The sequence below is a fragment of the Perognathus longimembris genome, chromosome 1 (assembly GCF_023159225.1).
Source record: "Perognathus longimembris pacificus isolate PPM17 chromosome 1, ASM2315922v1, whole genome shotgun sequence".
Taxonomy (NCBI): Eukaryota; Metazoa; Chordata; class Mammalia; order Rodentia; family Heteromyidae; genus Perognathus; species Perognathus longimembris.
This window is the reverse complement of record NC_063161.1, coordinates 45,296,136-45,323,043: the sequence shown is the minus strand read 5'-3', so window position 1 is coordinate 45,323,043 and position 26,908 is coordinate 45,296,136. Positions and strand designations below refer to the sequence as shown.

At 46.4% G+C, this 26,908-nt stretch overlaps 2 protein-coding genes across 9 annotated transcripts; one reads left to right on the top strand and one right to left on the bottom strand.

The window, feature by feature from the left end:
• Positions 1 to 33: 33 nt before the first annotated feature.
• On the bottom strand, positions 34 to 17,615 carry Pan2 (poly(A) specific ribonuclease subunit PAN2). Of its 8 annotated transcripts, none has more exons than XM_048361723.1 (26): positions 17,486 to 17,615; positions 16,436 to 16,834; positions 14,109 to 14,278; positions 13,875 to 13,995; positions 13,634 to 13,711; positions 12,551 to 12,818; positions 11,378 to 11,720; positions 11,090 to 11,186; positions 9,929 to 10,048; positions 9,596 to 9,715; positions 9,226 to 9,354; positions 8,679 to 8,878; positions 8,430 to 8,563; positions 8,169 to 8,275; positions 7,868 to 7,966; positions 7,144 to 7,214; positions 6,895 to 7,036; positions 6,440 to 6,583; positions 6,252 to 6,311; positions 5,438 to 5,528; positions 2,872 to 3,029; positions 2,632 to 2,775; positions 2,331 to 2,510; positions 2,122 to 2,215; positions 1,583 to 1,780; positions 34 to 792 (listed from the first exon to the last, which is right to left on the bottom strand). In XM_048361723.1, exons 2-26 carry the CDS (start codon positions 16,715 to 16,717, stop codon positions 758 to 760), a joined length of 3,585 nt encoding a protein of 1,194 aa, XP_048217680.1. In that variant the 5' UTR covers positions 16,718 to 16,834; positions 17,486 to 17,615; the 3' UTR covers positions 34 to 757. The 8 variants fall into 8 exon arrangements, with proteins under 8 accessions (XP_048217680.1, XP_048217626.1, XP_048217652.1 ...); XM_048361669.1 differs by having other exon boundaries at positions 6,889 to 7,036; positions 8,418 to 8,566; positions 17,486 to 17,609; XM_048361695.1 differs by having other exon boundaries at positions 8,418 to 8,566; positions 17,486 to 17,609.
• Positions 17,616 to 24,131: 6,516 nt separating this feature from the next.
• Positions 24,132 to 26,434, top strand: Il23a (interleukin 23 subunit alpha). Its single transcript, XM_048361793.1, has 4 exons — positions 24,132 to 24,949; positions 25,406 to 25,507; positions 25,655 to 25,801; positions 25,908 to 26,434. Exons 1-4 carry the CDS (start codon positions 24,785 to 24,787, stop codon positions 26,082 to 26,084), a joined length of 591 nt encoding a protein of 196 aa, XP_048217750.1. The 5' UTR covers positions 24,132 to 24,784; the 3' UTR covers positions 26,085 to 26,434.
• The last annotated feature ends 474 nt before the right edge of the window (positions 26,435 to 26,908 follow it).

Below are 26,908 nucleotides of genomic sequence, written 5' to 3'. Positions count from 1 at the left end.
TCTATTCTATTCCAGCTGTAATTTTGGACTCCAAAACTTTGCTTTACCTTCATTTCTACATAAGGATCTGAACACCACTTTAGTGTTTTCATTGTTACATGAAACCAAAACAGAAAAGGACTGAAGTGAGATGTCACACCAGTAGTTCTCTAATGAGATAGACAAAAATATTTTTATTTTACAAAACATGCGGTTTAAAACAAAATTTAAAAAATAAACACAAAATTCAAGATGATGGAAGACAAGACAGATGCTTCTCAGCTCTCAAAAGGAATGAACCCAGCAACCATGGCTCTTCCTGGATGCAAAGTCTCCTTTGGCAATGATGTTGGCAACACAATTTGCTTGGGCCACCAAGATTCTCCACGCTGGTCCCTCTAGGTATCATCCCTCAAGTAGTGGGAACCCTGAGCTCAGTCTGGAACTCCTGTTATCTTCTGTCACTGTAGGGACTTCAGTCTCTAGCCAGCTAGGGGAGATTTGATTCTAGGAGTTCCTAGACATGAAAAACCCAGGATATTTATTCAGAATAGCAATTACTTTCCACCTGGGTCAATTCTAGGCTTTGTTTCTGGCCCACTATTTTGCAAAGAATAAGAAGGAATTTGACTCCTAGAATCCTTGCAACAATTTTGCTGCATTCCAGTTCTAGTCATAGCACCATCTCTGTAGACCCTGATGATTGTAGGTCCAATTCTGGAAGTGGATACGGTGAAGCCAACTTTGGGGCCACAAAACACTGAAGGGCCAGGGCATATCAGAGTGCTAACACTGAGGAGAAGACAGCTGCATCTGTGAAAGACAAAATTAAGAGCATGACTTGTGAGTAAAAAGTATTTGAAATACCTCTCATGAAAGAAAAATACAAGAGAAACAAGGGCATAGCATAGACCTTTCCCAAACGTTTTATCATTAATTTTTTTTTTTTTTTTTTGGCCAGTCCTGGGGCCTGGATTCAGGGCCTGAGCACTGTCCCTGGCTTCTTTTTTTTGCTCAAAGCTAGCACTCTGCCACTTGAGCCACAGAGCCACTTCTGGCCATTTTCTGTATATGTGGTGCTGGGGAATCGAACCCAGGGCCTCATGTATACGAGGCAAGCACTCTTGCCACTAGGCCATATCCCCAGCCCCTTATCATTAATTTTTCTGTGTGTGTGCCAGCTTGAACTCAGGGCCTGGGCATGTCCTTGAGCTTTCTTCGCTCTACTACTTAAGATAGCTCCACTTAGGGCATTTTTGGAAGTTGACTGGAGATCAGAGTCCAAGGGACTTTCCTGCTATGGCTGACTTAGAACCCTGATCCTCAGATCTCAGCTTCCAACTAGCCAAGATTCTAAGTGGGAGCCACTTGCACCTGGCACCCAAACATTTTAGAACTGGACAAGAGGAGGTTTAGGATGAAGAGAGTTTCGATAATACATATTCATTGTTAGGAGCATTAGCAATTTATATTGTTACATTTTGTTTTACAAATATAAGGTAGAGTAATACTGTTAGAATCAACATTATTGTCGTGCATATAATCTACATATTCAATTAAAACCTACCCAGGTCAGTTTTCCCTGTCCCATCCCAAGCCTTACTCTTGGGGCTTGTCTGGCTCTCAGGTTCAGGCACTTTCCAGTCCATCTTTCGGCCCTTTTCATAAAGACCCTTGAGCACTTTGTGGAAGGATTCAGGCTCAGTGCCATTCTTGCTTAGCTCCAGATACTTTCGGTAGAGTTGAAGGGCTGTGCGGGCATCTTCAATACTATCGTGGGTCTCCCCTTGAATCTTCAGGTCTAGTAAAAGTAGAAGTGGAATAGTTCCTACCTAACAAAAGGAGGTAGGAACATGTTCCCTACTCTGAGCCTGATTCTCAGAAAATAATAATTAAAAAAAAAAGTGTCTGCCCTTAAGTTCATTCAACACCTTCCCTAGTGCACAAAAGGGACATTAAAGCTAATTAAAACCACGAGTAATTCACAACTAGCTCAAGATCCTCCTTAGTCTCCCTTTGTTTTCTATGTCCTCTCTTTTATTGCATCAGGGTCTATGTAGCCCAAACTAGTCTTGAACTGGAGATGCCCCTGCCTCAGCAGAACACAGCACTTACAGGGGCCCACAAAGCAGAGCAACTCACCCAGAAAGTACCAAGCAAGGAACCGCAGGGAAATCATTCGTTTTCGTGGCATGTGGAATAGGTAGACAGTGTCAAGGACTTGGTCCTTGGGCACCTGGAGGTATGAAAGAGTGGATAACTTAAAGTAAGGGATCTATAATTTCCCATTCCCCCAAAATACTATATGTACCCTGAGGGGTCCACTCTCAAAAGTGATGAACAGTTCAAACCATAAGGTTGATGACTCGGAAGTCCTTCTGTAGGCCATGACCCACAAACTTGACTCCAATGTCAATGAGAAAACGAAGCTTTAAATAGGTAGACTTGAGAGTTGTAAGGTGCTTGGAGGAAATTTTGGCATCAAGGTCTCCTGGCTTTATCCCAGAGTACTGAGTCAAGTAGTCCACTACCTAGGAAGGAGTAAAGGACAAATCATTCAGGATGTGAGGTGCAACCTCCCACCAATGTTCTCTGGATTCCTGAGCATTCTATGTACAGAGTCTGTTTCATACCACCTCTACATCTTAATACCTGCTCCTGCGTAGAGATGTAGTCATCAATGAAGGGGATACCCTCATTGGGTCCCTGGCCCCGAACACAAGTGATCCTAGCTACTGACATCTGGCTTGGTTTAATGGTAGATTTGGTACCATCACTGCGTAGCTCTGCTTCTTCCTGACAAGAATCAATAAGAACATCATAGACAGGTTTACAGTTTCTAATAGCCTTAGCGTTCTGTTCCAATGTTCCATCCTTTTGGTCATAGGTTACCTCATTAAGGGTGACAAACTCAGCATCAAGGCCCACCAGATCCCCAACCTGTGGCATCTCATTCAGCATCAGTGGAATAAAGGTAGTATGTGTTTTCCGCTGCTTCCGTGCCAGTGAGGCTTCAGCCATAAGCACACTAGCCTCAATAGGGTTCTTGACTAGAAGAGAGAATGCAGAGACAGAGGGCTGGGAACAGCAAAGTGACTAGGAGAGAGAAGCCCAGCATAGCTGATCAGAGATCTAAATCTACATATAAACCATATAAACCCTCAATAATCAAAATATGCGAGTAAAAAGATTCTAACTGGGCACCAATGGCTCATACCTGTAATCCTAGCTACCCAGTAGGCTGAGATCTGAGGATCACAGTTCAAAACCAGCTTAAGCAGGAAAGTCTGTGAGACTCTTACCTCCAATTAATCACAGAAAAACCCAAAAGTAGAGCCATAGCTCAAGTGGAAGAGTGCTAGCCTTAAGCAAAAGGAGCTCAGGGACATTGCCCAGGCCCAGAGTTCAAACCTTAGGACTGGCAAAGAAAAAAAAAAAAAAGAAGAAAGAAAGATTCTGTCTGCTTGATGAACTACCTACCCAGATAGACAAAGCAGATCAAATCAGAAAATATTCAAGATATATGTCAAGAAATATTTAGAAATGACAGAAAAGAAAGAAAACAGAGCTTCACTTTGGACCTTAGCTTAGAAAACCCAGAAAAAGAGAGAAAGGGTGGCATTGTCCAAAAAGAAGTGTACTCTTTACCTGACTTATATAACTGTAATCACTGTGTACATCACCTTTATAGTAACAGTTTTTTAAAAAAGAAGACTTAGAAAAATAAGGTTACAAGAGCTGAGAATGTGGCCTAGTGGTAGAGTGGTTGCCTCGAATACATGAAGCCCTGGGTTCCATTCCTCAGCACCACATGTATAGAAAAAGCCAGGAGTGGCACTGTGGCTCAAGTGGTAGAGTACTAGCCTTGAGCAAAAAGAAGCCAGGGCCAGTGCTCAGGCCCTGAGTTCAAGCCTCAGGACTGGCAAAAAAAAAAAAAAAAAAGAAAGAAAAAGAAAAAGAAGGTTAAAGAAAACCTATGGTTTTAAGGTGCCAAATAGGGAACTTGCAGAAGGAGCTCATCTAAAAAAGGAGAAACATCACTTGAGGATAAAGTGGGCAGTGTTGGCTCATGTACAGAGTCTGTTTCATACAGACTCATGCCAGTAATCCTAACTAATCAATAGGCTTGCGATCTGAAGATCACAGTTTAAAGCCTGCCTAGAAAAATAAATCTGAAACTCTTCTCTCCAATTGACCAGCAGAAGCCAGAAGTAGAGGTGTGGTTCAAGTGGCAGAACACCAGCCTTGGGCTGGAGATATGGCCTAGTGGCAAGAGTGCTCGCCTTGTATACATGAAGCCCTGGGCTCGATTCCCCAGCACCACATATACAGAAAATGGCCAGAAGTGGCGCTGTGGTTCAAGGGGCAGAGTGCTAGCCTTGAGCAAAAGGAAGCCAGGGACAGTGCTCAGCCCCTGAGTCCAAGGCCCAGGACTGGCCAAAAAAAAAAAAAAAAAAAAAGAACACCAGCCTTGAGCAAAAAAGCCTTGGCTGAGTTCAAATGCTCAGGCCCTAAATTCAAGTTCCAGGACTGGCACATACACACAAAAAAATCTACTGTGTGGGGCTGGGAATATGGCCTCGTGGCAAGAGTGCTTGCCTCCTACACATGAAGCTCTCGTTTCGATTCCCCAGCACCACATATATGGAAAACGGCCAGAAGGGGCGCTGTGGCTCAGGTGGCAGAGTGCTAGCCTTGAGCGGGAAGAAGCCAGGGACAGTGCTCAGGCCCTGAGTCCAAGGCCCAGGACGGCCAAAAAAAAAAAAAAAAAAAAATCTACTGTGTGCCAGTGGTTTGCACCTATAATCCTATCTACTCAGTACTCAGGAGGCTGAGATCTAAGGATCACGGTTTGAATAGAGCAGGCAAGAAAATCTGTGAGAGGGCTGGGAATATGGCCTAGTGGTAAAGTGCTCGTCTCGTATACATGAAGCCTTGGGTTCGATTCCTCAGGACCACATATATAGAAAAAAGCCAGAAGTGGCACTGTGGCTCAAGTGGTAGAGTACTAGCCTTGAGCAAAAAGAAGTCAGGGACAGTGCTCAGGCCCTGAGTTCAAGCCCCAGGACTGGCAAAAAAAAAAAAAAAAAAGAAAGAAAATCTGTGAGACTCCCATCTCCAAAATTAATCACCTAAAACCTGGAAGTGGAGTTATGGCTCCAAGTTGTAGAGTGCTAGCCTTGAGCCAAAAAGAAAAAAAAAGCTCAGGGATAGCAGCACCCAGGCCCTGAGTTCAAATCTCAGGATCATGAAAAAAAAAAGACTGATTGATTCAAAATCATAACCTAAGTCATATTGACCAAACTGCCTTCCCTATTCCATTGTTAGGATTCCAGCTTCAATATTTAAGGTCTGAAAAGCAGGGTATATTTAGTATTCTTGGCAATATTAATTCTAGATGTCTTCCTGAAGTCCAATTTAAACTGTCCACGCTGTCTAATTTAACGGCAGCACTTACTGTTGAGGTTGTATCTGGAATTGAGATTTCGTTTGACATAATAAAGGATAGCTGGTACTTTCCAATTCATGTCAAACTGTACAGCTTCATGCTAGAAATGGAAAAAAACAGGGTGTTGAAGGTATAAACCAGTGATAGAGTGTTTACCCAGCATGAGTTCAATCCCCAGCATTGCAAGAAAAAAGAAGGGAAAAAAGGGAAGAAAAGCCATTTTATATACTTTTGGTGGTGGGCATGCCAGTTCTGGGGCTTGAACTTAGGGCTTGTGTGCTAGCCCTAAGCTTCTTTTTTTTTTTTTTGCCAGTCCTGGAGCTTGAACTCAGGGCCTGGGCACTGTTCTAGGCTTCTTTTGCTCAAGGCTAGCACTCTACCACTTGAGCCACTGCGCCACTTCTGGCTTTTTCTGTTTATGTGGTACTGAGGAATCGAATCCAGGGCTTCATGCAAGCTAGGCAAGCACTCTACCACTAAGCCACATTTCCAGCCCTCCATAAGCTTTTTGTTTCAAGGACAGCACTCTACCACTTGAGCTACTTCTAGCTTGTAGGAGGTTAATTGGACAAGAGAGACTTTCCTGCCCAGGCTGGCTTTAAACCACTCTCAGCCTCCTGAGTAGCTAGGATTATAAGCATGAGCTACCAGTGTCAAGCTTCAGGTGTTATTTTTAATTCTGCTAATTCTTTATATTCCCAAGGATCATTCTCTTCCTATTGAATAATTCTGGCACTTAACAGAGATGCCAAGCATCCTCCTTGAGGATGATGATGCCGGCAAAGAGGGAGATGAAAGGGAGATGGAGCATGTTATAACTCACCTTATCAATAGGTTCAATAAGGAAGTCATTGAAGAGATACCACTGCTGGTGCGTAACGCCCTGTACAGATACAGAGAAAGACTGATGCCGGAGTGGTGGCTGGACCACTCTGCCAGGGACTCCAAAATAGACTTAGGACTCCACTGTGGCCATCCTCAGAACCCTTGCCCTGTTAGCACCGCACTTACCTCCTTGCGCTGGTGGTAGGTCTCTCCAACTTTGATGTGAGCCACCAGGCTGCCCCCTGTGCGTGAGTCCAGGATGTGCACCACAGTAGCCATCAGGTCATACACATAGACACCATGCTCCTCCTCTGCCCTGGCTGGGCCCCACTGTGAGGGGGGTACCCAGGCTGCTAAGCTAAGTTTAAGGATTGGGGGAAGGGGGCAAAGGGGATGGGGATCGAGGGCAGGAAGTAGGGGATACAACGATGGGGAGCCAGGGAAGGTTATCTCCATCTTAACCCATCTATGACTCCCAACACTAAAAAAAAAAAAAAAGTCCCATAACTGATAAATACTAGGCCTTATCCCCTTCCTTCTTCCTCTACTAAGTTCCACCTTCCCCCTGCCCCACTTCACCTTCTACCCTGACTTCTCTCCTTTATTCCCTCTCTTCTTCCCAGCGTTTCAATAACCTGCACCTCATCCCCATCAGTCCAATTGCACACATCCAGCCCTTTGTTCTTGGTCATCTTCATGCGAATGGAAAAAGGAAGCCAGACATTCTTCAATTCCTCAATGGAGGGACACAACAGCAAACCTTCTGGACTCCCTAGTTCTTTCCTTTGGGGACAAAAGGATTGGAAATGTGTTCTGAAGTGATCTAGCCAGTGAACAGAGACCCCACTGGGGTAGTTCAGTCCTTTTACAACTTCTAGGACAGTACTTACCGATCTGCCAAAGCAAATTCCTTGTTTTTGATTTCCCCACCATGCTTCTTTATGGCCATCTTGAAGGCAGCCTGAACACAGAGAAGGAAAAGTCTGATTCCAAAAGAACATAATCATATATAGAGGAAGAGGGAGGAAAATAAATAGTACTCCTTAAAAGCTTCTGGGCTGAGAGTATGGCCTAGAGGCAAGAGTGCTTGCCTCCTACACATGAAGCTCTTGGTTCGATTCCCCAGCACCACATATATGGAAAACGGCCAGAGGGGGCGCTGTGGCTCAAGTGGCAGAGTGCTAGCCTTGAGCAAGAAGAGGCCAGGGACAGTGCTCATGCCCTGAGTCCAAGGCCCAGGACTGGAAAAAAAAAAAAAGCCCCGCTTCTAGGGGCATGGCTCAAGAGGTAGACTGCTTGCCTAATAAGCTCCAGACCCTGAGTTCAAACCCCCAGTACAGGCACCAAAACCAAAACCAAATGAACAAAAAATAACCCTGGCTTCTAAGCTGGGTGCTGGTAGTTCACATATGTAAATCTAGCTATTTGGGAGGCTGAGGCCTAGATGACTAAGATTCAAGGCCAACTCAGTAGAAAAGTCTGAGAGACGACCCTATCTCCAACAACTAGCAGTCAGACTGGAGGCATAGCTCAAATGGTAGGATGCCAGCCATGAGTGGAAAAAGCTGAGTGAAAACATGAGGTGAGGCCCTGAGTTTAAGCACTGGTCCTTACCTCAGCTTGTATCCTCCAGAAATCAGCCTCTTTTGAGCTGTTCACCTCACAATTAATGACAAGAATATCAGGCAGATGGCGGATGTTGCGGGTTTGAATCTGAGTGAATTAAAACAAACGAGAAGGGAGTTTATAGGGAAGGAAACTCTGACAGCATCAGCAAATCCCGGATCTGAAGCCTCAACCTTGGGGTTTCCTCCTGCTCCTCATAGATCCCTAGATGGCAGTGTTGATGCAGCCAGCCCCAGATGAATGAATCCGCAATATGGCGAGATACTAGTCCAACACAACACCCACTCACCGTGGGCTGGTATTTCTCACAGTTGTCACACCAGGCTTGTGTATTCTGCTCCAGGCACATGCTTCGCTTCAGCACCTGAGCAAAGTCATAGTTCTTCCCAGTTTTATCTGAAGGCAAATTGGATACTTCACTCCAGGTTTTCCTTTCTACTCACAGCTAGCTCCCCCACCCCCAACACTGCCCCCAACACTCCTCTAGGATGTGACAGGACATTGGGAAGAGCCTTCCCAACCCAGCTGCAGGGTATACCACAGTTGCTACCCTCAGGGTAGGAGAGTGTGAAGAGTAGGGTGGATGAGGCTCGCACGGTCTCGCTGCCACAGCGGCAAAGGCTGCAGTTCTCCACCTCACAACTGAACAGCTGCCCAATGACAGAGTCCCCCGATGAACAAAAGCTGCTAAGAGTGAGGAGGGCAAGATATGCACACCAAGAGAGTTAGAAGATCTGTTAAGTCCCAAGAGAGCCTGTCCTGTCATGGTGGCTTTAATGATTCCTGTCCAATGCCATACCTGCCGCCAGCACCTCGATAAGCCTGGGGTACCTCCAGCTCCTGCATGTCCTGATGCAGCTGAGTAAGAATAAAGCGGTTCCACCTCTGAATGAGCCTGGCCAGGTTGCCCTTGCCTGATGCCTCATCTGAATCAGCCAGGATCAGACCAAGGGCTGAGGCTTCAGGAATGGTGCGGAATGCTCGAAGAAAATTACTCCCCTGGAAAAGGGTATGTTGGTGGAGAGAGGTTATTTTCCCTTTTGTGGCCATTTACATAGCACTGTCCCTGCTTGCTGTCCATCCCCCTTCCTCTTCCATTTCAAGAGTCTCAGATGGGGCTGGGGATATAGCCTAGTGGCAAGAGTGCCTGCCTCGGATACACGAGGCCCTAGGTTCGATTCCCCAGCACCACATATACAGAAAACGGCCAGAAGCGGCGCTGTGGCTCAAGAGGCAGAGTGCTAGCCTTGAGCGGGAAGAAGCCAGGGACAGTGCTCAGGCCCTGAGTCCAAGGCCCAGGACTGGCCAAAAAAAAAAAAAAGAGTCTCAGATGGTCAGGTACTGACCTGGCAAGGGTCACCACGAGAGAGGTCCAACATATGGAAGAGGAAGCCTAGCTCACATGCCAAACAGAACTCCTTCTGGCAGAGATGGTTCTGGATGAGACAGCGGACGGGCTCTAGAAAATACAGCACCTAGAGGGAAAAGCAGAACTGGTAAAGGAAACTGGGAATGGAGAAGAGGTGGGAGGATACAAAGCAGGACTCCACTGAAGCAATGAAGCTCACAGAGGAAGCTTAGAGGTAAGAAGCATGGTAGATGAAGTCAAGGTATACCAGGTTTGGTTAAGGAGCCTAGAAGGAGTAGAGTAGGGGTTGAGGGCAACAGAGAAGAGAAGAAAGTAGGGATATCCAAGTCCTAGGATCCAGTGCTTACCTGGATCATGCAATTACAGTAGGCATTAGGGATGTGGGGCTCTAATCCAGCAAAAAGGGTCTTATTGTAGTGTTTGAAGTCAAAGTCCTCCAGCCCTAGCTTGGAATATTTGATGGTTACCTGAGGTAGAAACAGGGTGAGCAAGACAAGGCCATCTTCAGAGACCCTCAAATTTCTCCAGTCACCACGCTTCTCCAGGAACCTCCCTCCTGGGTCCAGAGTGGCAGGCGAAGCCTTCTTGCCTCAGTCCTTCAACCCCTCTCCTATGCCAACACCCTCCCAGGGCCTGTTTCCCGACATCATTCATGGCCCCTGCTTGATGCCCCCCAGCACCTTGCGGTATTTTTTAGAAACCATGTGGAGATGTGGCTCCTCTTCCCGCCCTATCGGTGACTCAGTGACCTGGCTGAAGCTGTCAAATTCGCTGTCTGACTCCTTTAGTCGGTAAGGAATCTAGGAGTTAAAAAGAGAGAGAGAGAGAGAGAGAGAGAGAGAGAGAGAGAGAGAGAGAGAGAGAGAGAGAGAGAGAGAGAGAGAGAACTCTGAGGAACATCTTAATCATCTTTGGCTTCCTTCTTACTTTTTCCTTATTTTGTGTGTGTGTGTGTGTGTGTGTGTGTGTGTGTGTGTGTGTGTGTGTACTGGGGCTTGAATTCTGGGCCTTATACTCTCACTTGGCTTTCTCCACTTACGTTCTACACTTGAGCCAGGCCTCCAGTCTAGCATTTTGCTGGTTAACTGGTAATACAGTCTCTCAGACTTTTCTGCTCAGGCTGCTTTTGAACCCAGATCCTCTGTCTCAACTTCATGAGTAGCCAGGATTATAGACATGAACCACCAGCATCTGGCTTCCTCATTTATTTTATTTATTTTTTAATTTTATTTTGCCAGGCCTAGGGCTTGATCTCTGGGCGTGAGCACTGTCCCTGAGCTGCTTCTGCTCAAGGCTACCACTCTATCACTTGAGCCACAGTACCACTTGTAGATTTTTCTGCTTATGTGGTATTGAGTAATCAAACCCAGGGCTTCATGCATGTTAGGCAAGCACTCTACCACTAAGCCACGTTTCCAGATCATTCCCCTCACTTTTATCCCAACAGTAAAACAGCTTCCAAGTCTAGTAAAAGAGAAAAGAAGATCAGGGTACCAGTTGCTCATGCCTGTAATCCTAGCTACTCAGGAGGCTGAGATCTGAGGCTCGTGGTTCCAGGGAAAGTCCTTGAGACTCATCTCCTTGAGTCTCAAGGAAAGTCCTTGAGACTCATCTCCAATTAACTACCAGAAAAACAGAAGTGGCACTGTGGCTCAAAGTAGTAGAGCACTAGCCTTGAGTTGACAAGCTCAGGGACAGGCCCAAGCCTAGAGTTCAAGGCCCACGACAGAGAGAGAGAGAGAGAGAGAGAGAGAGAGAGAGAGAGAGAGAGAGAGAGAGAGAGAGAGAGAGAGAGAGAGAGAGAGGCTGAGATGGGCCAATTCTCTGTGGTGTAAATATACCTGATTGCGCAGCCTGGTGCGGGGATTAGGAGCATAGCCAATGAAGCCCACTTTCTTCATGGTGCGCAGAATCTCTGCATCCACAGGTGGTGCTCGCCTACAATCCAGTATAGCTTTAGGGCTTGAGGATGCCAGTATTCATGCATTCCCCAACTCCCCAGAAAAAAAGAAAATATTGAAGGTACACAAAAATCCAGATAGTGGTAAGATAATAACAGGGCTAGCAGAAAGTTCTGGTATCTTGGCCCTTTCCCCCTCCCTCCTTTGGACCCAGAGGTGATGTACAACCTGGGAGCTGGAACGGAGTTGGCAGCAGGCCAATCAGAGAGAAGTGTGTCAGTGGTGAGTGGAACAGGAATGAGGGAAAGAGGCAGCAGGTCTTGGCTCCAGTCCAGAGGAGGCAGTGAGTCCACAAGGCAAGGCAAGGCAAACTCAGTCTCCCGGGAGTAGGGGTTGAAGGAAGGCTCAGGGGAATCAGTCCAGAGGTGCACACAGCCCTCAGAATCCCCAAAGGCCAGGGCCTGCTTGCTGGCTGACACATCAAATGTCATTAGCAAAGGTCCCACAGGATTCACATGAAAGATGTCTGCTGGGTTGGCCAGGCCTGTGGGTTCACAAAACTGGCATTGCCCTAGGAGAGAGTGAAGAAGAAACCCACTAAACCCTAGAGAGTAAAGGAGATATCTTCTTATGTATTTCCTACCCTCTTCTAACATTGAGGCAAGATGGACTCCAAAGCCTTGCCTAGATGTAGATTCCACCTGACACCTTCCCACAAACCACTAGGAAAGCATCTAGTCAGGAAAGAACAATTCGCAAGTTACTTTGCCTATTCCATTTTTGTTTGTTTATTGCCAGTCCTGGGGCTTGGACTCAGGGCCTGAGCACTGTCCCTGGCTTCTTTTTGCTCAAGGTGATACTCTAACACTTGAGCCACAGTGCCACTTCTGGCTTTTTTTTGTTGTTTTTTTTTTTAACATATGTGGTGTTGAGGAATCAAACACAGGGCAAGCACTCTGCCACTAGGCCATATTCCCAGCCCCTATTCCACTTTTTAATTAAAAAAAAAATTTTTTTTAACAGTCGAGGGGCTTGAACTCAGGGCCTGGGCATTGTCCCTGTACCTCTTTGTGCTCATTTTCTGAGTAGTTTATTGAAGACAAGAGTCTCAAAGACTTTCCAGCCTTGACTGGCTTCCAATCATGATCCTTAGATGGCATCCTCCTGAGTAGCTAGGATTACAGGCACAAGCCACCAGGCACCAGGCTGGCCTATTCTATTTTCATCTTTTTCTGTGTTCCTCACACCCAAGAAAATATAAAAGCTCTCCTTTCTAACCAGGCTAAGTGAAACCCTGGGACCCGAGTAAAGGGTTACTTCCTTCTCCACTAACAAGGGAACATTCTTTTTGGTGACTTGTTTCCCTTTGGTTACTGACCTCCTCTACTCAACCCTTCATACCTGACTGGGAGATGATAGCGAGACGGGAAGTGTACGTAGGAATGAAGCGCAAGAAGGCAGGATCCACATGTACTTGAAGTGGTGTGATAGCACGCATCATGCGCAAATCATACACTTTGAGGAAACGGTCACAGGCCAGGCCAGTGAGGCGGCTGGAGAAGCCACAGGCAGCCAGAAGGTTGCCATGAACATCGAAATCTGACAGACTCCCCGAGAAGGCATCAAATTCATGCTCCACCTTAAAACTACGGAGATCTCTCAGGGAAACCTAAAGAAGAGATAATTCTTGTTACCTGCCAACTCTGTTAACAAGAAGAGATCCTGAAACCTAGATAATCCTGAGAAGTCCCTACCAAATATATAAGATTCTAGGGGCTAGGAATGTGGCTCAGTGGTAGAGTTCTTGCCTAACATGCATGAAGCCCTGGGTTCGGTTCCTCAGTACCACATAAAATGTAAAAATCTGGACGTGGAGCTGTGGCTCACATGGTAGAAGCTAATCTTGAGCAAAAGAAGCTCAGGGACAGTGCCCAGGCTCTGAGTTCAAGCTCCAGGACTGGCAAAAACAAAAATAAAAACACTAAGGTTCTAGAATACGGACAGTCAGGGAGAAAGAGGCGAGAAGAGAAGCCAAGAGCTGGACAAGACCACCAAAAGGGTGGCTGGGGATATGGCCTAGTGGCAAGAGTGCTTGCCTCGTATACATGAGGCCCTGGGTTCGATTCCCCAGCACCACATACACAGAAAATGGCCAGAAGTGGTGCTGTGGCTCAAGTGGCAGAGTGCTAGCCTTGAGCAAGAAGAAGCCAGGGACAGTGCTCAGGCCCTGAGTCCAAGCCCCAGGACTGGCCAAAAAAACAAAACAAAACAAAAACAAAAAACACAAAGACCACCAAAAGAACTCATTGCAGTTTTGCCTCCTGCTTGTGGAACAAACCAGGATGCAAGAAAATCTCATAGTATAATATCACTGACCAAGAAGTGGATCTAGTCCTCTCATCTCAGTCCAACCAGAGAAAGCAGACCCCATCCGATATTTAGTAAAACAGCCTGTAAAGGGGAGGAGGAATGGAACTTGGCCACCTTGCCAGACGTGTGGCCACAAAAGAAGAATCGATTGGTCTGTCTCATGATGGTGACTCCGGGTATCTCAACTGCATACTGGAGAGGGAAGCAAAACAAATCAGTGAGAGAAATGGTTTTCCCCACAGACCAAAGGAACAGTGGTCACACTCACATCTCCAAGTCAACCACAGCCCCCATCCCCACCCCAATGACCTTGGGCTCTGCATAGGTCATTTTAGGGTCCAAGCCAGGCTTGTACCTTTTGAGTCTCCTGGACAGTATTCAGATCAATCTCCAATACATGGTTCTGAAGCCCACCAACAAGCAGAGTACTGCTGTCAGTCAGCAGCAGACTGTGCATATCCTCACTTTCATCCAGCCTGTGTGAGACAGGGTAGGCCAACAAACCAGGCTTTCACCTGCTATCTATCTTTCAGTCTTCCTACACCGTGAATTTCCCTCTTGCCCCATCCAGAACTGAAAAGCCACTTACAAGTAATCAAATATAATAAGACCTCCCCGGGCCATATACTTGAGGTTGTTCTTGGTGAGAAAAAGGATACCATTCTCCAGGCTCTGAATCTGCCGAATGTCATCACTGCCATTGACCTGAAAGGATGAGTAGCGCTCCAAGGCTGGCCCAAAAAAGGATGTGGCATGGCCCTGCAGGGGACAAAGACAACAAACAACCCTGAATGGAAGGGCTGGGCCCTCCTAGATACAGATTAGGGACTGAACATTGCTCGGCTTTTCTCCCTTCTTGCCTGACTTTCCTGGCTAGGTACAAGGTAGGCATAAAGCATAAGCCATGTATATCATGGGGCCAGTCACACTTAGTGATAAAGATAATGACCACCTTGGTTGATTATAATGGATTGGGGTATGGCCCAAGTGGTAGAGTGCTTGTTTAGCAAACTCTAGGCCCCGAGTTCAATCTTCAGGACTGCTAAAAAAAAACTTATACTACCATATATAGCTTGTCTAGTCCTGAGGCTTGAACTCAGGGCCTGGGCACTGCCAAAAGAAAACAAAAATGCTTATATTACCATATATATATATATCATCTAGCATATATACATATAGATTTATACATATAATCTAGTGCATATATAAATATATATTTTTATACATTGTCTAGTATATATCTAAATCTATATCTCTCTATCTACCTATCTATATTGTCTAATCCTAAGGCTGGAACTCAGGGTCTAGGCACTGTCCTTTAGCTTTTTTTTAAGCTCAAGGCTAACATTCTACCACTTGAGCCACAGTGCCACTTACAGCTTTTCTTCTCTTCATGTGGTACTGAGGAATCGAACCCAGGGCTTCATGCATGCTAGGCAAGCACTCTACCACTAAGCCACATTCCCAGCTCTTTTGTTTGTTTGCTGGTCTTGAAGCTTGAACTCAGGTCTTGGGCACTGTCCCTGAGCTTCTTTTGCTCAATGCTAGTGCTCTACCACTTGAGCCAGAGTGCCACTTCCAGTCTTTTTCTGTGATTTAATTGGAGATGAGAGTCTCACAGACTTTTCTGCCTGGGCTTGCTTCGAACTATGATCCTTGGATCTCAGCCTCCTTAGTAGCTAGGGTTACAGGTATAAGCCACCAGCGCCAAGCTTATACTGCCCTGTATTAATGCACTGCAAAGTATTTTTACTTAATGCACTACCATGTATTTTTATTTAATACATTGCAATGTGCTTTTGTAAACTCTACCTTATTTTATCCTCACAATGACCCTGCTGAAATAGGTAATGCTTCAGCTGATTAGAAATTAGTTTGTTCAGAGGCCCAGGGAAATGGTCTGATCCTCCACTGACCAGCTGTCTTTCTTACATTCCATGGTACTCCTCTCTATTTCTCTCTTCCTTTCTTTTACTCTCACTTAAAACATTTTTTTATTCACAAGATCTAGGTTCAAAGTGAGACCTGGCAGACAAATCTAAGAGACTCATCTCCAATTAACCAGCAACATGTTAGAACTGGAGATAGGGCTCAAGTGGTAGAGCACCAACTATGAGCAAGAGCATAAATCCCTGAGTTCAAGCTAGTACTTGCACACAATTATCATGGGTAATTCCTTTGACAAAGACTAAAGTCAACCAGAGAAGTCAAAAGGATTCCATGTAAAATACGCAGATGTATGCAGACATAAATATATATGGAAAACCAAGAAGGGGCATTAGAGAATGGGTTTGGATGACTACAGGCTAACTAACTGATGGGTGTACTACTCAAAACATGAGATGGGCTGAGTACCGGTGACTCACACCTGTAATCCTAGCTACTGAGGAGGCAGAGATCTGAGGATCAAAGTTTGAAGCCAGCCCTGGCAGGAAAGTCCGTGGAACACTGGTGGTGGTCCAATAAACCACCAGAAACCTGGAAGAATAACTGTGGCTCAAAGTGGTAGAGCACTAGCCTTGAGCAAAAGAGCTCAGGGACAGCCCCCAGGCCCTGAGTTCAAGCCCCACAACTGATATACAAACAAAACATGGGATGGGGCCAAGTGTATTGGCACTGGCCTATAAACTCAGCACTCAGGAAGTGGAGGCAGGTGTTGAGGCCAATCTAGGCTAGATAGCAAAACTGTATCAAAAACATACAAAAAAAAATATGGGCAAATTGTGGCAGAAGTGAATACCTTATGAAAACAAATATCTATATAACCCATCCCTGGATCCTCTACCCTGCTCTCCTTGGTTTAAGAGACCCAGCTAATTCTCATCATTTCAACAGCAACACAGCTGTCCCTGGGCAGAGGGAGCAGAGAAAGACCTTCGACATGTTTCGGTCCTCATAAAGAGGTAAGTTTCTTACCCCATGGCTCCCCACCCACAGCATCTCCTCGTGCAAATCAAAGTGGGAGACGGACACAGGCACACCCACTTCAGCCACCACGCTGTGCAATTCAGAGTAGACACCTTCCATTATGTGCACTGATTCCTGAACAGGAAGAGCCTCCAAGGCTACCCCCTCTGGATCCAGCTCCACATTCTGTAGCAGATTTGGGTTTAGGTGGGCATCCAGGACAGGGTCTAGGGCAGAATGCATGGCTGGGGCAAATTCTGCCAGTCCAGGGTCCAGACTCTCAAAGTTCATGATGGTGATGGCAGCTGATTAGACTTGTGTCACACCCTCCCTTGCCACCGTTCATGTAGATGTCTGACACAGCCTTCAGCAGGGCATCACAAGTGGGCCTAGAAAAGGTATTGTTGCCTGCAAAGGGAAAGAGGTAGATAGAACTCACTCAGGAGCAGGCCCAGGTACTGGTATTCAGTGTCTTCTAGGTTACATGGGTGAAGAAAGGCAATCAAGCAGGCAGCAGAGTGAGACTGCCAGGCAGAAAACGGAAAAGGTGGGGTGAATGAGGGAGGGAGACTCGAGGAGGTGGGAGATCGATCACCCCTTACTCTTCTTCCTCTAGACCCTCCATGCTCCCTACCACCCCAGCCAACTAACCTAATCTTTGACTTCCCTTTCTCCTGCACACTTGCCCGGCCCATCTCTGAACCACCAGTGAAGAGAGCAGATAGGGTGGGAAAGGAGTTTGGATTTAGGTAGAGCTTAAAGGTGCTTGCTTCCTAGTAGAGGGCTTGGCTGTGAGAACAAAGTCAGTTTTCCAGAATCCTGTACAAGTTAGCCGGGACTCTGGAGCTGGGGAAGCGGGTTAATAGGAATGGCCAGTCCCCCACAATGGGGAGGGGGCGACGGGGAAGGTGATGGGAACGAGGAGTTACCCAGAATTCTGTGGGCTAACCAGGAAAAAATTGGTTACCCAGAATCCTCCCCCGGCGGACGAGGAGAGGGAGGGATCAGGGCAAGGGTCAGATGTGTTTCTGGGATGCGTACGGGGGAATGGATCATTACCAAGATTTCTCCATGGCGGATATTTTGTAGCTCGTGGAGTTAAAACGAGTAGGGGGAGAGCAAGCGCCGTCCACTCCGCGGGAAATTCCAGTTTCCCCAGTTCTCCCCCGCGCCTCTACCTCAACCTAACCTACCGCGTGAGGGACGTGGAACTGGCAGTCGCCGCTTCCAGTCAGCAAGAGCTTGAGGAGCGTCGGAGCCAATCAGAAGGAGCCAAGTGCCGAGAGCCCCCTGAAGGGGGCGTGCGACGGAAAAGCTGGGCCAAAACCAGGCTACGGGACCCCGGTGGGGACAAACAGGATCCAACGCGGGCCTGTTTTGGTGGCGTGGAAAGCAGCTTCTTGGCTTTTGAACTTTCTTGAACAAAAAGTTAACCCTAGACATAAAAACAGAACTTCCAGCCTCTCGGTAACTTCAGAAACTAGGCTAAAAGGCGTCCAAGATTAAAAAAACAAAAAACGCACCGGGAGGCTGGGAATATGGCCTAGTGGCAAGAGTGCTTGCCTCGCATACTTGAAGCCCTGGGTTCAATTCCCCAGCACCACATATATAGAAAACGGCCAGAAGTGGCGCTGCGGCTCAAGTGGCAGAGTGCTAGCTTTGAGTAAAAAGAAACCAGGGACAGTGCTCAGGCCCTGAGTCCAAGGCACAGGACTGGCCAAAAAAAAAACAAAAACAAAAGCAAAAAAAACCAAAAAGCAAAACCACGCACCGGGAATCGTTTTCTGGGTATTCCCAGCTTGCCCTAGTTCACTACCTTTCCAGGGCCATGCTCCTATGAGCCACTCCATCACCTCTGACCCAAGCCCCCGAAACTCACTGGCATTCCCTATGATTTCTAGATAGAGGAGAGAAAAAGGAAGCGGGGAGGCTGACTCCTGACTCGGTCCCCAAAGGCCATATGTTCTACAATTTTTAAAGGCATCCACCTGGAATTCCCAACTGTGGTTCCTCCTGTGTCTCCCCCTTCCCCCCCCCCCCCATTAGAACGAGACTCCTGGACTGTCAAAGTCCCCTGGCTCATGGACCTGGACATTATCCCTCAGAGGGACTTGAGCACAGTCAATTGAGCTACTTAAGACGACAGCTACTCTAAGGGTTTCTTGGGGCCCAAGGAGGAGCTTGAAGTGCTTTGCCACGTTTGTTTGTTTGTTTGTTTTTGCCAGCCCTGGGGCTTGAACTCAGAGCCTGGGCACTGTCCCTGGGCTTCTTTGCTCAAGGCTAGCACTCTACCACTTGAGCCATAGCACCACTTCCGGCCTTTTATGTTTATATGGTACTGAGGAATCAAACCTAGGGCTTCATGCATGCTTGGCAAACATTCTACCACTAAGCCACATTCCCAGCTTGAATTGCTATGGAATGGAACTAAATAGTCTGATGTAGTCGAGCACTTGAGCTGTTTGTTATTGCTGCTTCTAAAAGGCCCTTATAAAGGTACTCCCACAGAAGAAATTCCTTCTTGTGGATACAGCACTAAAGTGTTTCTCAGGCCTGGGGATGTTGCTGAGTAGTAGATCACTGGTTGGACGCAAGAGGTCTTTGTTTCCATAGGCAGTGTGCAAAGGCGTAAAGGGAATATTCAAAATAAAGTTTGGTATATAGACCTTTATAAAAGGACTCAAGAACCAGGTGCCAGTGGCTCACGCCTGTAATCCTAGCTACTCAGGAGGCTGAGATCTAAGAATCTCAGTTCAAAGCCAGACTCAGTAGAAAGTCCTTGAGACTCTTATCTTCAATTAACCACCAGGAAGTCGGAAGTGGCACTGTGGCTCAAGTGGCACAGTGCTGGCCTTGAACTGAAGAACTCAGGGACAGCACTCAGGCCCAGAGTTCAAGCCCCATGACCACCCTCCCCCAAGAAAAAGGATGAGGGCATAGCACAGTGGTTGTGAAACACCTAGTACACATAAGGCTCTCTGTTCTAGTCTTTTTTCTTCTTCCCTATTCCTGGGGCTTGAACTCAGGGTCTGGGCACTGTCCCTGAGCTTCTTTTGCTCAAGTTTGGTGATCTACCACTTGAGCCACAGTGCCACTTCTGACTTTTTCTGCTTATGTGGTACTGAGAACTCAGACACAGGGCTTCATGCATACTAGATTGTACCACTATGCCAACCTCTTTGTTCTATTGTTGAACACCACCACTAAAAAAACAAACAAAAATCTAGACTTCCCACATTCAGAGTAGTCATAGAGTCAAAGGTCTAGAATAAAATAAGAGAAAAGCGATTATCTGTTTATTTATTGTCTAAGACCAGGACTCAACTCAGTATCTGACATGTTTGCTCATTGGCTGGCACTCTACCACCTGAGCCACTCCTCCAGCTCCAAGAGAAACATCTTTTTGTTGCTGTTGTTGGTTGTGAGGCTTGAACTCAGGGCCTGGGCACTGTCCCTGAACTCTTTATGCTCAAGGTTAGCATACTACCACTTTGAGCCACAGCACCTCTTCTGGTTTTCTGGAGCTTAGTTGGAGATTAGAGTCTCATGGACTTTCCTGCCTGGCCCAGCTTTGAACAAGGATCCGCAGATCTCAGCCTCCTAAGTAGCTAGGATTATAGGTGTGAGCCACCAGAGCCTGGTGAGGGGGTGGTCTCAACCTGATCTGATTTCACAGGCCCTGAGATTTAACTCAAAACAAAAAAAGTTATGCATCAGGGCTCAGGACTGAAATCTTAGCTACTCAGGAGGCTAAGATCTGTGATCAAAGTTTAAAACCTGCCCAGTTAGATCAGAGATGCTCCCTACCCTTTTTTATTTTTTCCAGTTTCTGGGCTTGAACTCAGGGCTGGAGCACTGTCTCTGAGCTTCTTTTGCACTCTGTCACTTGAGCCACAGCGTCACTTCTGGCTTTTTCAGTTTATGTGGTACTGAGGAATCGAATCCAGGGCTTCATGCATGCTAGGCAAGCACTCTACTACTAAACCACTCCCAGCCTAGAGATACTTTTATCATCAACCAAACAGAAAAAAAAAATGGGTGTAGGAATCCAGAACGGGAGGTATAACACAATGGTACGGCACTAGCCATGAATAGAAAAAGCCTAGCCAGCCCTGAGTTCAAGTCTCAGTACTGGCACACACACACACACACACACACACACACACACACACACACACACAAAAGGTGAGTACTAACAGACAGAAATAGTCTAGCTACTTGGTGAACTTTCCATATTGAGTACTCATAATTGGAAACGACTTCACAGACCCAGAGAGTTACAGAGCCTGAGTAAATAAGCTTCTTTATAAATCAAGTTTTCCTCAGGATATCCAATATAATGCAGTGATGCTGGCATGGTGATACAAGCCTATAATCCCAGCAAACAGGAGACTGAGGCAAGAGGATACATAGTTCAAGGCCAGCCTGGGCTAGGTAGCCTGTTACAAGCTAGCGTGGTCTACATAGTAAGATTTGTTCTTGGCCCCTACATTCTCTCTTTCCTCCCCCACCCCTCCAATACAGAATCTGAAGCTAGATTGTTTGCATTGCCATATTAAGCCACTTTGTAGCTCTATGGGTTTGTGTGTTGTTGTTTTTTAAATTACTTAATGTCTGTACCTCATCCTCCTCATGTGTAATACAGGGATAATAATTAGCACCTACATCATTGGGTTGTGAGTATGAAGTGGGTTAAATCATGCCACGTGTTTAGACAAAGTACATGACCTAAAGTAAGAGTTCGATAGATATTAGCTACCACCTTAGTAGGTATTATTAACTGGGGAAGCTAAACTAGATTTGGAGTCTGGATGTCCAACTGGAAAGGCCTACCCAGGAGTGCTTGGTGAATGTGATTTGCATAACAGTTGAGTTCCAGCTGTCTGACGTCAAGGGCTTCTTAGAGCTCCAGGTCAGAAGTAGCCTTGGAAGTAGTTCCTGCTATGCAACAGTCCCACAGTTGCCCCACCAACCCTCCTTCCTACCCAATTGCTATAGAATCAGGAAGTGAAACAAAAGAGCTAAGAGCCCTGGGCCTCCAGCTCACCCCTATTCCTCTTATCCCATTCCCAGGCCTCCACTTCCTTCTCCTCCCTTTCACCTTTTATCTCCATTTGTTTTCCTTTGGGGGAGCAGTACTGGGGTTTGAACTCAGGGGGCTGAACTCAGGGGGCTGGTGTTTTGTCACTTGAGCCACACCTCCAGCTCATCTCTCCTATTTTTTTTTTTTCCTGGGGTTTGAACTCAGGGCCTGGGTACTGTCCCTGAGCTTCTTTTGCTCAGGCTAGCACTCTACCACTTCTGGCCTTTTCTGTTTATGTGGTCGTGAGGAATTGAACCCAGGGCTTCATGCATTCCAGGCAAGCACTCTACCACTAAGCCACATTCCCAGCCCTCATCTACAATCTTTTAGGACTCCCAGAATGGGCACAAAAAGTAGGAAGAATCTGCGTGTCAGAAACTCATGCCTGCTACTCAAAAGGCTGAGATTTGAGGAAAGAGGAAAAGTTGGTGAGACTCTTATCTTCAACTAAACAGCAAAAAACAAAAAACAAAACAAAACAAAAAAACAGAAGTAGAGGTGTGGCTCAAGTTGTAGAACACCAGCCTTGAGCAAAAAAGCTAAGTTACAATACCTATGCTCTGAGTTCAAGTGCCAGTACTGGCACAAGTGTACACACATACATTTGTATGTGTGAAGAGATAGGAGAACTGGTATATAAATTAAGAGATAAACTCCCCAATTTCCTTATTCTATTTATGGCTATATAAGGAAAGGTAAAGCATTTTCCAAACCTGAAGTAATTCTTTTTATTTTGTTTTCCTTTTTGTGGAGATACTGAGACATGAAGGCTTTCTACCACTTCATCCAGACCTCCACTGCTGGCTTTTTTCTTTGTATGTGGTGGCACTAGGGCTTGACCTCAGAGCCTGAGCGCTGTCCTAGAGCTTTTTTGCTCAAGACTAGCACTCTACCACTTGAGACCTAGCCCCACTTCCAGCTTCTTGGTAGTTAATGGGAGATAAGAGGCTCACAGACTTTCTTTCCCTAACTGGCTTTATACCTTGATCCTCAGATCTTAGTCTCTCTCTCTCTCCTCTCTCTCTCTCTCTCTCTCTCTCTCTCTCTCTCTCTCTCTCTCTCTCTCATTTCTCTCTCTCTCTCTCTCTCCTTTCTTTCTTTCTCTTTTGTTGGTTGTGGGCTTGAACTCAGGGCCTGGGCACTGTCCCTGAGCTTTTCTGCTCAAGTCTACTACTCTACCACTTTGAGCCACAGCTCCACTTCTGATTTTCTGGTGGTTTATTGGAGGTAAGTCTCAGACTTTTCTGCCCAGGCTGCTTTTGAGCCATGATCCTCAGATCTTAGCCTCCTGAGAACCTAGGATTACAGGTGTGAGCCACCAGTACTTGCAGTACCTGGCTTGAGCTAATTCATTTTTTGTTGGTCATGGGGCTTGAACTCAGTGCCTAGACACTGTTGCTGGGCCTTTTGGCCCAAGGCTAGTGCTCTACCACCTTGAGCCACTGCACCACTTCCAGTTTTCTCATAGTTAATTGGAGATAAGAGTCTCACAGGCTTTTCTGTCTGGGCTGGCTTTGAACTGCGATCCTCAGATCTCAACCTCCTGAGTAGCTAGGCTTACAAGTGTGAGTCACCAGTGGCTGGCTGAGCACTGTCCCTGGCTTCTTTTTGTTCAAGGCTAGCACTCTTCCATTTGAGCCACAGCGCCACTTCTGGCCTTTTCTATATATGTGGTGCTGAGGAATCGAACCCAGGGAGGCAAGCACTCTTGCCACTAGGCTATATTCCCAGCCCCATGAGCTAATTCTTTTTATTTATTTTATTTTATTTTTCTTATTTATTGTCAAAGTGATGTACAGAGAGGTTATAGTTTCATATGTTAGGCATTGGATACATTTCTTGTACTGTTTGTTACCTCCTCCCTCATTCCCCCCTCCTCCCTCCCTGAACTAATTCTTAAACATTGGAAATATTAAACCCAAGGGCAGACTTATCACAAAACCATAATATTCAAACCAGAAATTGGCCAGTTTTAAATAGTTCTAAGGGAAAGGAGACCTCTATTGAGAGCAAGTTTCTGAGAAGAAAAAAAAGTCATCTTCTTGAGGTGGCTTTGAGAGCCAGCCGCCTGCTCACTGATGGCCTCTTTCTGATGTTCAAATTATTCTGGAACCCTCCACAGGGGTTGGGGCAGTCCCAACTTCAGACCACCCTGAACTCCCACACCCAATCTCATGCTCTGAGCTGTTTCACTAGATGTTGCATCAGGAGGTGATGAAAGCAACGTCAGTGGATTTTACCCATGGATGCAATAGGCTGAAGGACCAGCCAGGATCATTGTCACTGTGTGCCTTCAACCACATGGAACTTCTGGACTTTCTAGCCATGGGGTAGGAACTGGTGTTAGAATATCTGAGTTGCACTTCCAGTCCTTGCTTACACTGATATCCTGAAAAAAAAAATCATCAACTGAATGTCACAGAATCATGAAACCTCAGACCACAAAGTGGGCTGAAAAATAGTTCCCCCAAAGTGCTCACTACAGTGGGGCCTGAAGTGAAGCAATAATACCATACTTGGTACTTACATGGCTTCCTAGGTTCCCAAAGTACTTGTATATGTCCATTCTCACCTGGGACATTTTTGCAGGATCATCCAGGGAAAACAAGTTTCCAGTGGAGAAAAGAAGCCCTTGTTCCTAGATAGCAAACATCACATTGGAGCCAAACTTCATTTCAAGCTGAGTTCATCATCCTGTGGGGAGACTAGTGACTGCTTCTGTTTTGGTTTTTCCTTAGACAAGAGGAAATGAGGAAATGAGGTTGGGGTGGAGTAAGGGTAAAGCTTGGAGTGGCAAAAGATGAGAGACACATTATTAAACAGGAGGAAGGAACTTGGGACTATATTCATTCAAGTGTTCTCATTAACTTCCCTGCCCTTTCTATAGCCATTTCAATTCCTGGAGAGCATTACACACAAGTGTCCCATCCTTGGCCCCTAGCCACAGCAATCTCACCACTCTTTCCCCTGGAACAGAGGCTGTATACCTGGGCTCTCCATGGAGGGAGATGATGCAGGGAGGGGAATCCCACCTGCTCTGAGTCACCTGCTAGTGTAAAGGGCGGGCCTTGAGATACACGAGCCTTAAAAAGAGCTCTAGTCAGAGAGACAAAGGGAGAAAAACAACGGGAAGCAGCTCAGAAATCCTGAACAACGGAGAGAATCCAAAGCAGAGACAGAACAGAGAAGCAGGCTCAGAGCAAGTGGAAGTGGGTAAAGATTCCACAAGGGTCGGTGCAGGTCACAGAACCAGCCAGATTTGAGAAGCAGGCAACATGGTGCTTGAGAACCTAGCTGTGGTGCTGCTGTTGCTGCTGCCCTGGACTGCTCAAGGCCGGGCTGTGTCCGGGGGCAGTGACCCTGCCTGGGACCAGTGTCAGCAGCTTTCACAGAAGCTCTGCACACTGGCCTGGAATGCACACCCATTAGTGGAACACATGGTAAGTGGCAGCTTCTGGGAACCTCTCCAAGCAAGCCCTCGAAGGCTGCAGGGTTGGAAGGAAGCTGTGGCTAAAGGTCATCAGGAGATGAGAAAAGACAGAAGACTAGGATTCCTGGGACAGTCAGACAGGGCCTAAGAGTCCAGTGGGACTCAAAGGTGTGTGTGTGTGTGTGTGTGTGTGTGTGTGTGCCATTATTGGGGCTTCAACTCAGGGCCTGGGCACTGTCCCTTAGCTTTTTCCACTCAAGGCTAGAGCTCTATCACTTGAGCAACAGCTCTACTTCTGGCCTTTTGGCCATTAATTGGAGCCAAGAGTCTCATAGACTTTCCTCCCAGAGCTGGCGTCTAACTGTGATCCTTGTATCAGCTTCCTGAGTAGCTAGGATGACGGTATGACATCCAGTTTCCAAGGTACTTATTTTCTGTCATTCTTCCCATTCTTTCTCTATTCCAGGATTTTCTAAGAGAAGAGGAAGATGAAGAGACTACAGATAACGTCCCCCATATCCAGTGTCGGGATGGCTGTGATCCTCAAGAACTCAGGGACAACAGCCAGGTATCTACAATGAGACTGGGCCATGCGGCAGTGGAGGCTGAGAATGTGGCTGTACTCTTTGGGAACTGGGAGTTGTGGCTGAGAAGTGATGGATCTTTGGATGGAGAAGACAGTATTCATATTCTCTCATTTTCTTCTCCCCCCTAGTTCTGCTTGCAAAGGATCCACCAGGGTCTGGTTTTTTACGAGAAGCTCCTGGGCTCAGATCTTTTCACAGGGGAGCCTTTTCTACGGCCCGATGGTCCTGTGAGCCAGCTTCATGCCTCCCTGTTGGGCCTCAGTCAACTCCTGCAGGTATGAACCAGGGCACTAAAGATGTTTGGGGGGAGCTGGTGTCAGAGACGGAGGTTGGAGGGTAAGGATCTAGAGTCCTTTATGACCATGTCCTGTGTCTTTTTAGCCTGAGGGTCACCACTGGGAAATTCAGCAGATTCCTGTCCCCAGTTCCAGCCAGCCGTGGCAGCGCCCTCTTCTCCGCTTCAAGGTCCTTCGCAGCCTCCAGGCCTTCGTGGCCATAGCTGCTCGTGTCTTTTCCCATGGGGCAGCAACACGGAGCCCACAAAGCCAACAGCTTTAAGGATGACACCCAGACCTCCAAAGCTCAACAACAAGATGAATCTATCAGTTCAGACACATTGGAGTCAAGTTAATTTGTACACTCATGCTAATAGGATGTGCATGTTGAGAAAAGTTGCTGAGCTGTAAAAAAGTTGCATATTTATTAGGTATTTTGGTATTATTTATCTTTGTAGTTTATGGTGGATTATTTATTTTATTTATAAGGAATTATAACTTTTTTTCAATAAAGATGTATTTATATGCTTCTGAGTCTAACTTCATGGTTTGGGAAAGAAAAACAGATGGTAAACTGGACACTAGTGGCTCATACCTATAATCCAAGCTACTTAGTAGGCTGAGATCTGAGGATCACAGTTCAAAGCCAGCCACCGCAGGAAAGCCTGTGAGATTCTAATCGCCAATGAAGTACCAAAAAACAAAAAATCCAAAAAAAGCCAGAAATGGAGCTGTTGCTTAAGTGGGAAATCACTAGCCATGAGCAATGAAGCTCAGAGACAGCATCCTGGCCCTGACAAAAGGAAATATTACAACATGCTTCACCGATCCCCTTTTCTTCTACTTTTCTACTCTTTACCATATAGAATAACTGGAATCTTGCTGGGCACCAGTGACTCATGTCAGGAGGCTGAGATCTAAGGATTAAAGTGTTTTTGTGTTTTTTTGTTTTGCCAGTTCTGGGGCTTCAACTAGGGCCTGGGCACTGTTCCTAAATTTCTTCTGCCCAAGGCTAGAGCTCTACCACTTTAGCCACAGTGCCACTTCCAGCCTTTTCTGTTTATGTGGTACTGAGGAATTGAATCCAGGGCTTCATGCATGCTAGGC

What these genes read in the sequence shown, in the direction of transcription:
- Il23a (XM_048361793.1), top strand. Translation starts at nt 24,785, where the DNA reads ATGGTGCTTGAGAACCTAGCTGTGGTGCTGCTGTTGCTGCTGCCCTGG. An exon ending in ACCCATTAGTGGAACACATG is followed by an intron (nt 24,950 to 25,405) that starts GTAAGTGGCAGC and finishes TCTCTATTCCAG; the next exon opens with GATTTTCTAAGAGAAGAGGA. An exon ending in AACTCAGGGACAACAGCCAG is followed by an intron (nt 25,508 to 25,654) that starts GTATCTACAATG and finishes TCTCCCCCCTAG; the next exon opens with TTCTGCTTGCAAAGGATCCA.
- Pan2 (XM_048361669.1), bottom strand. Translation starts at nt 16,717, where the DNA reads ATGAACTTTGAGAGTCTGGACCCTGGACTGGCAGAATTTGCCCCAGCC. An exon ending in ACTGTAATTGCATGATCCAG is followed by an intron (nt 9,355 to 9,595) that starts GTAAGCACTGGA and finishes TTTTCCCTCTAG; the next exon opens with GTGCTGTATTTTCTAGAGCC. An exon ending in CCTACCACCAGCGCAAGGAG is followed by an intron (nt 6,312 to 6,439) that starts GTAAGTGCGGTG and finishes GTATCTGTACAG; the next exon opens with GGCGTTACGCACCAGCAGTG.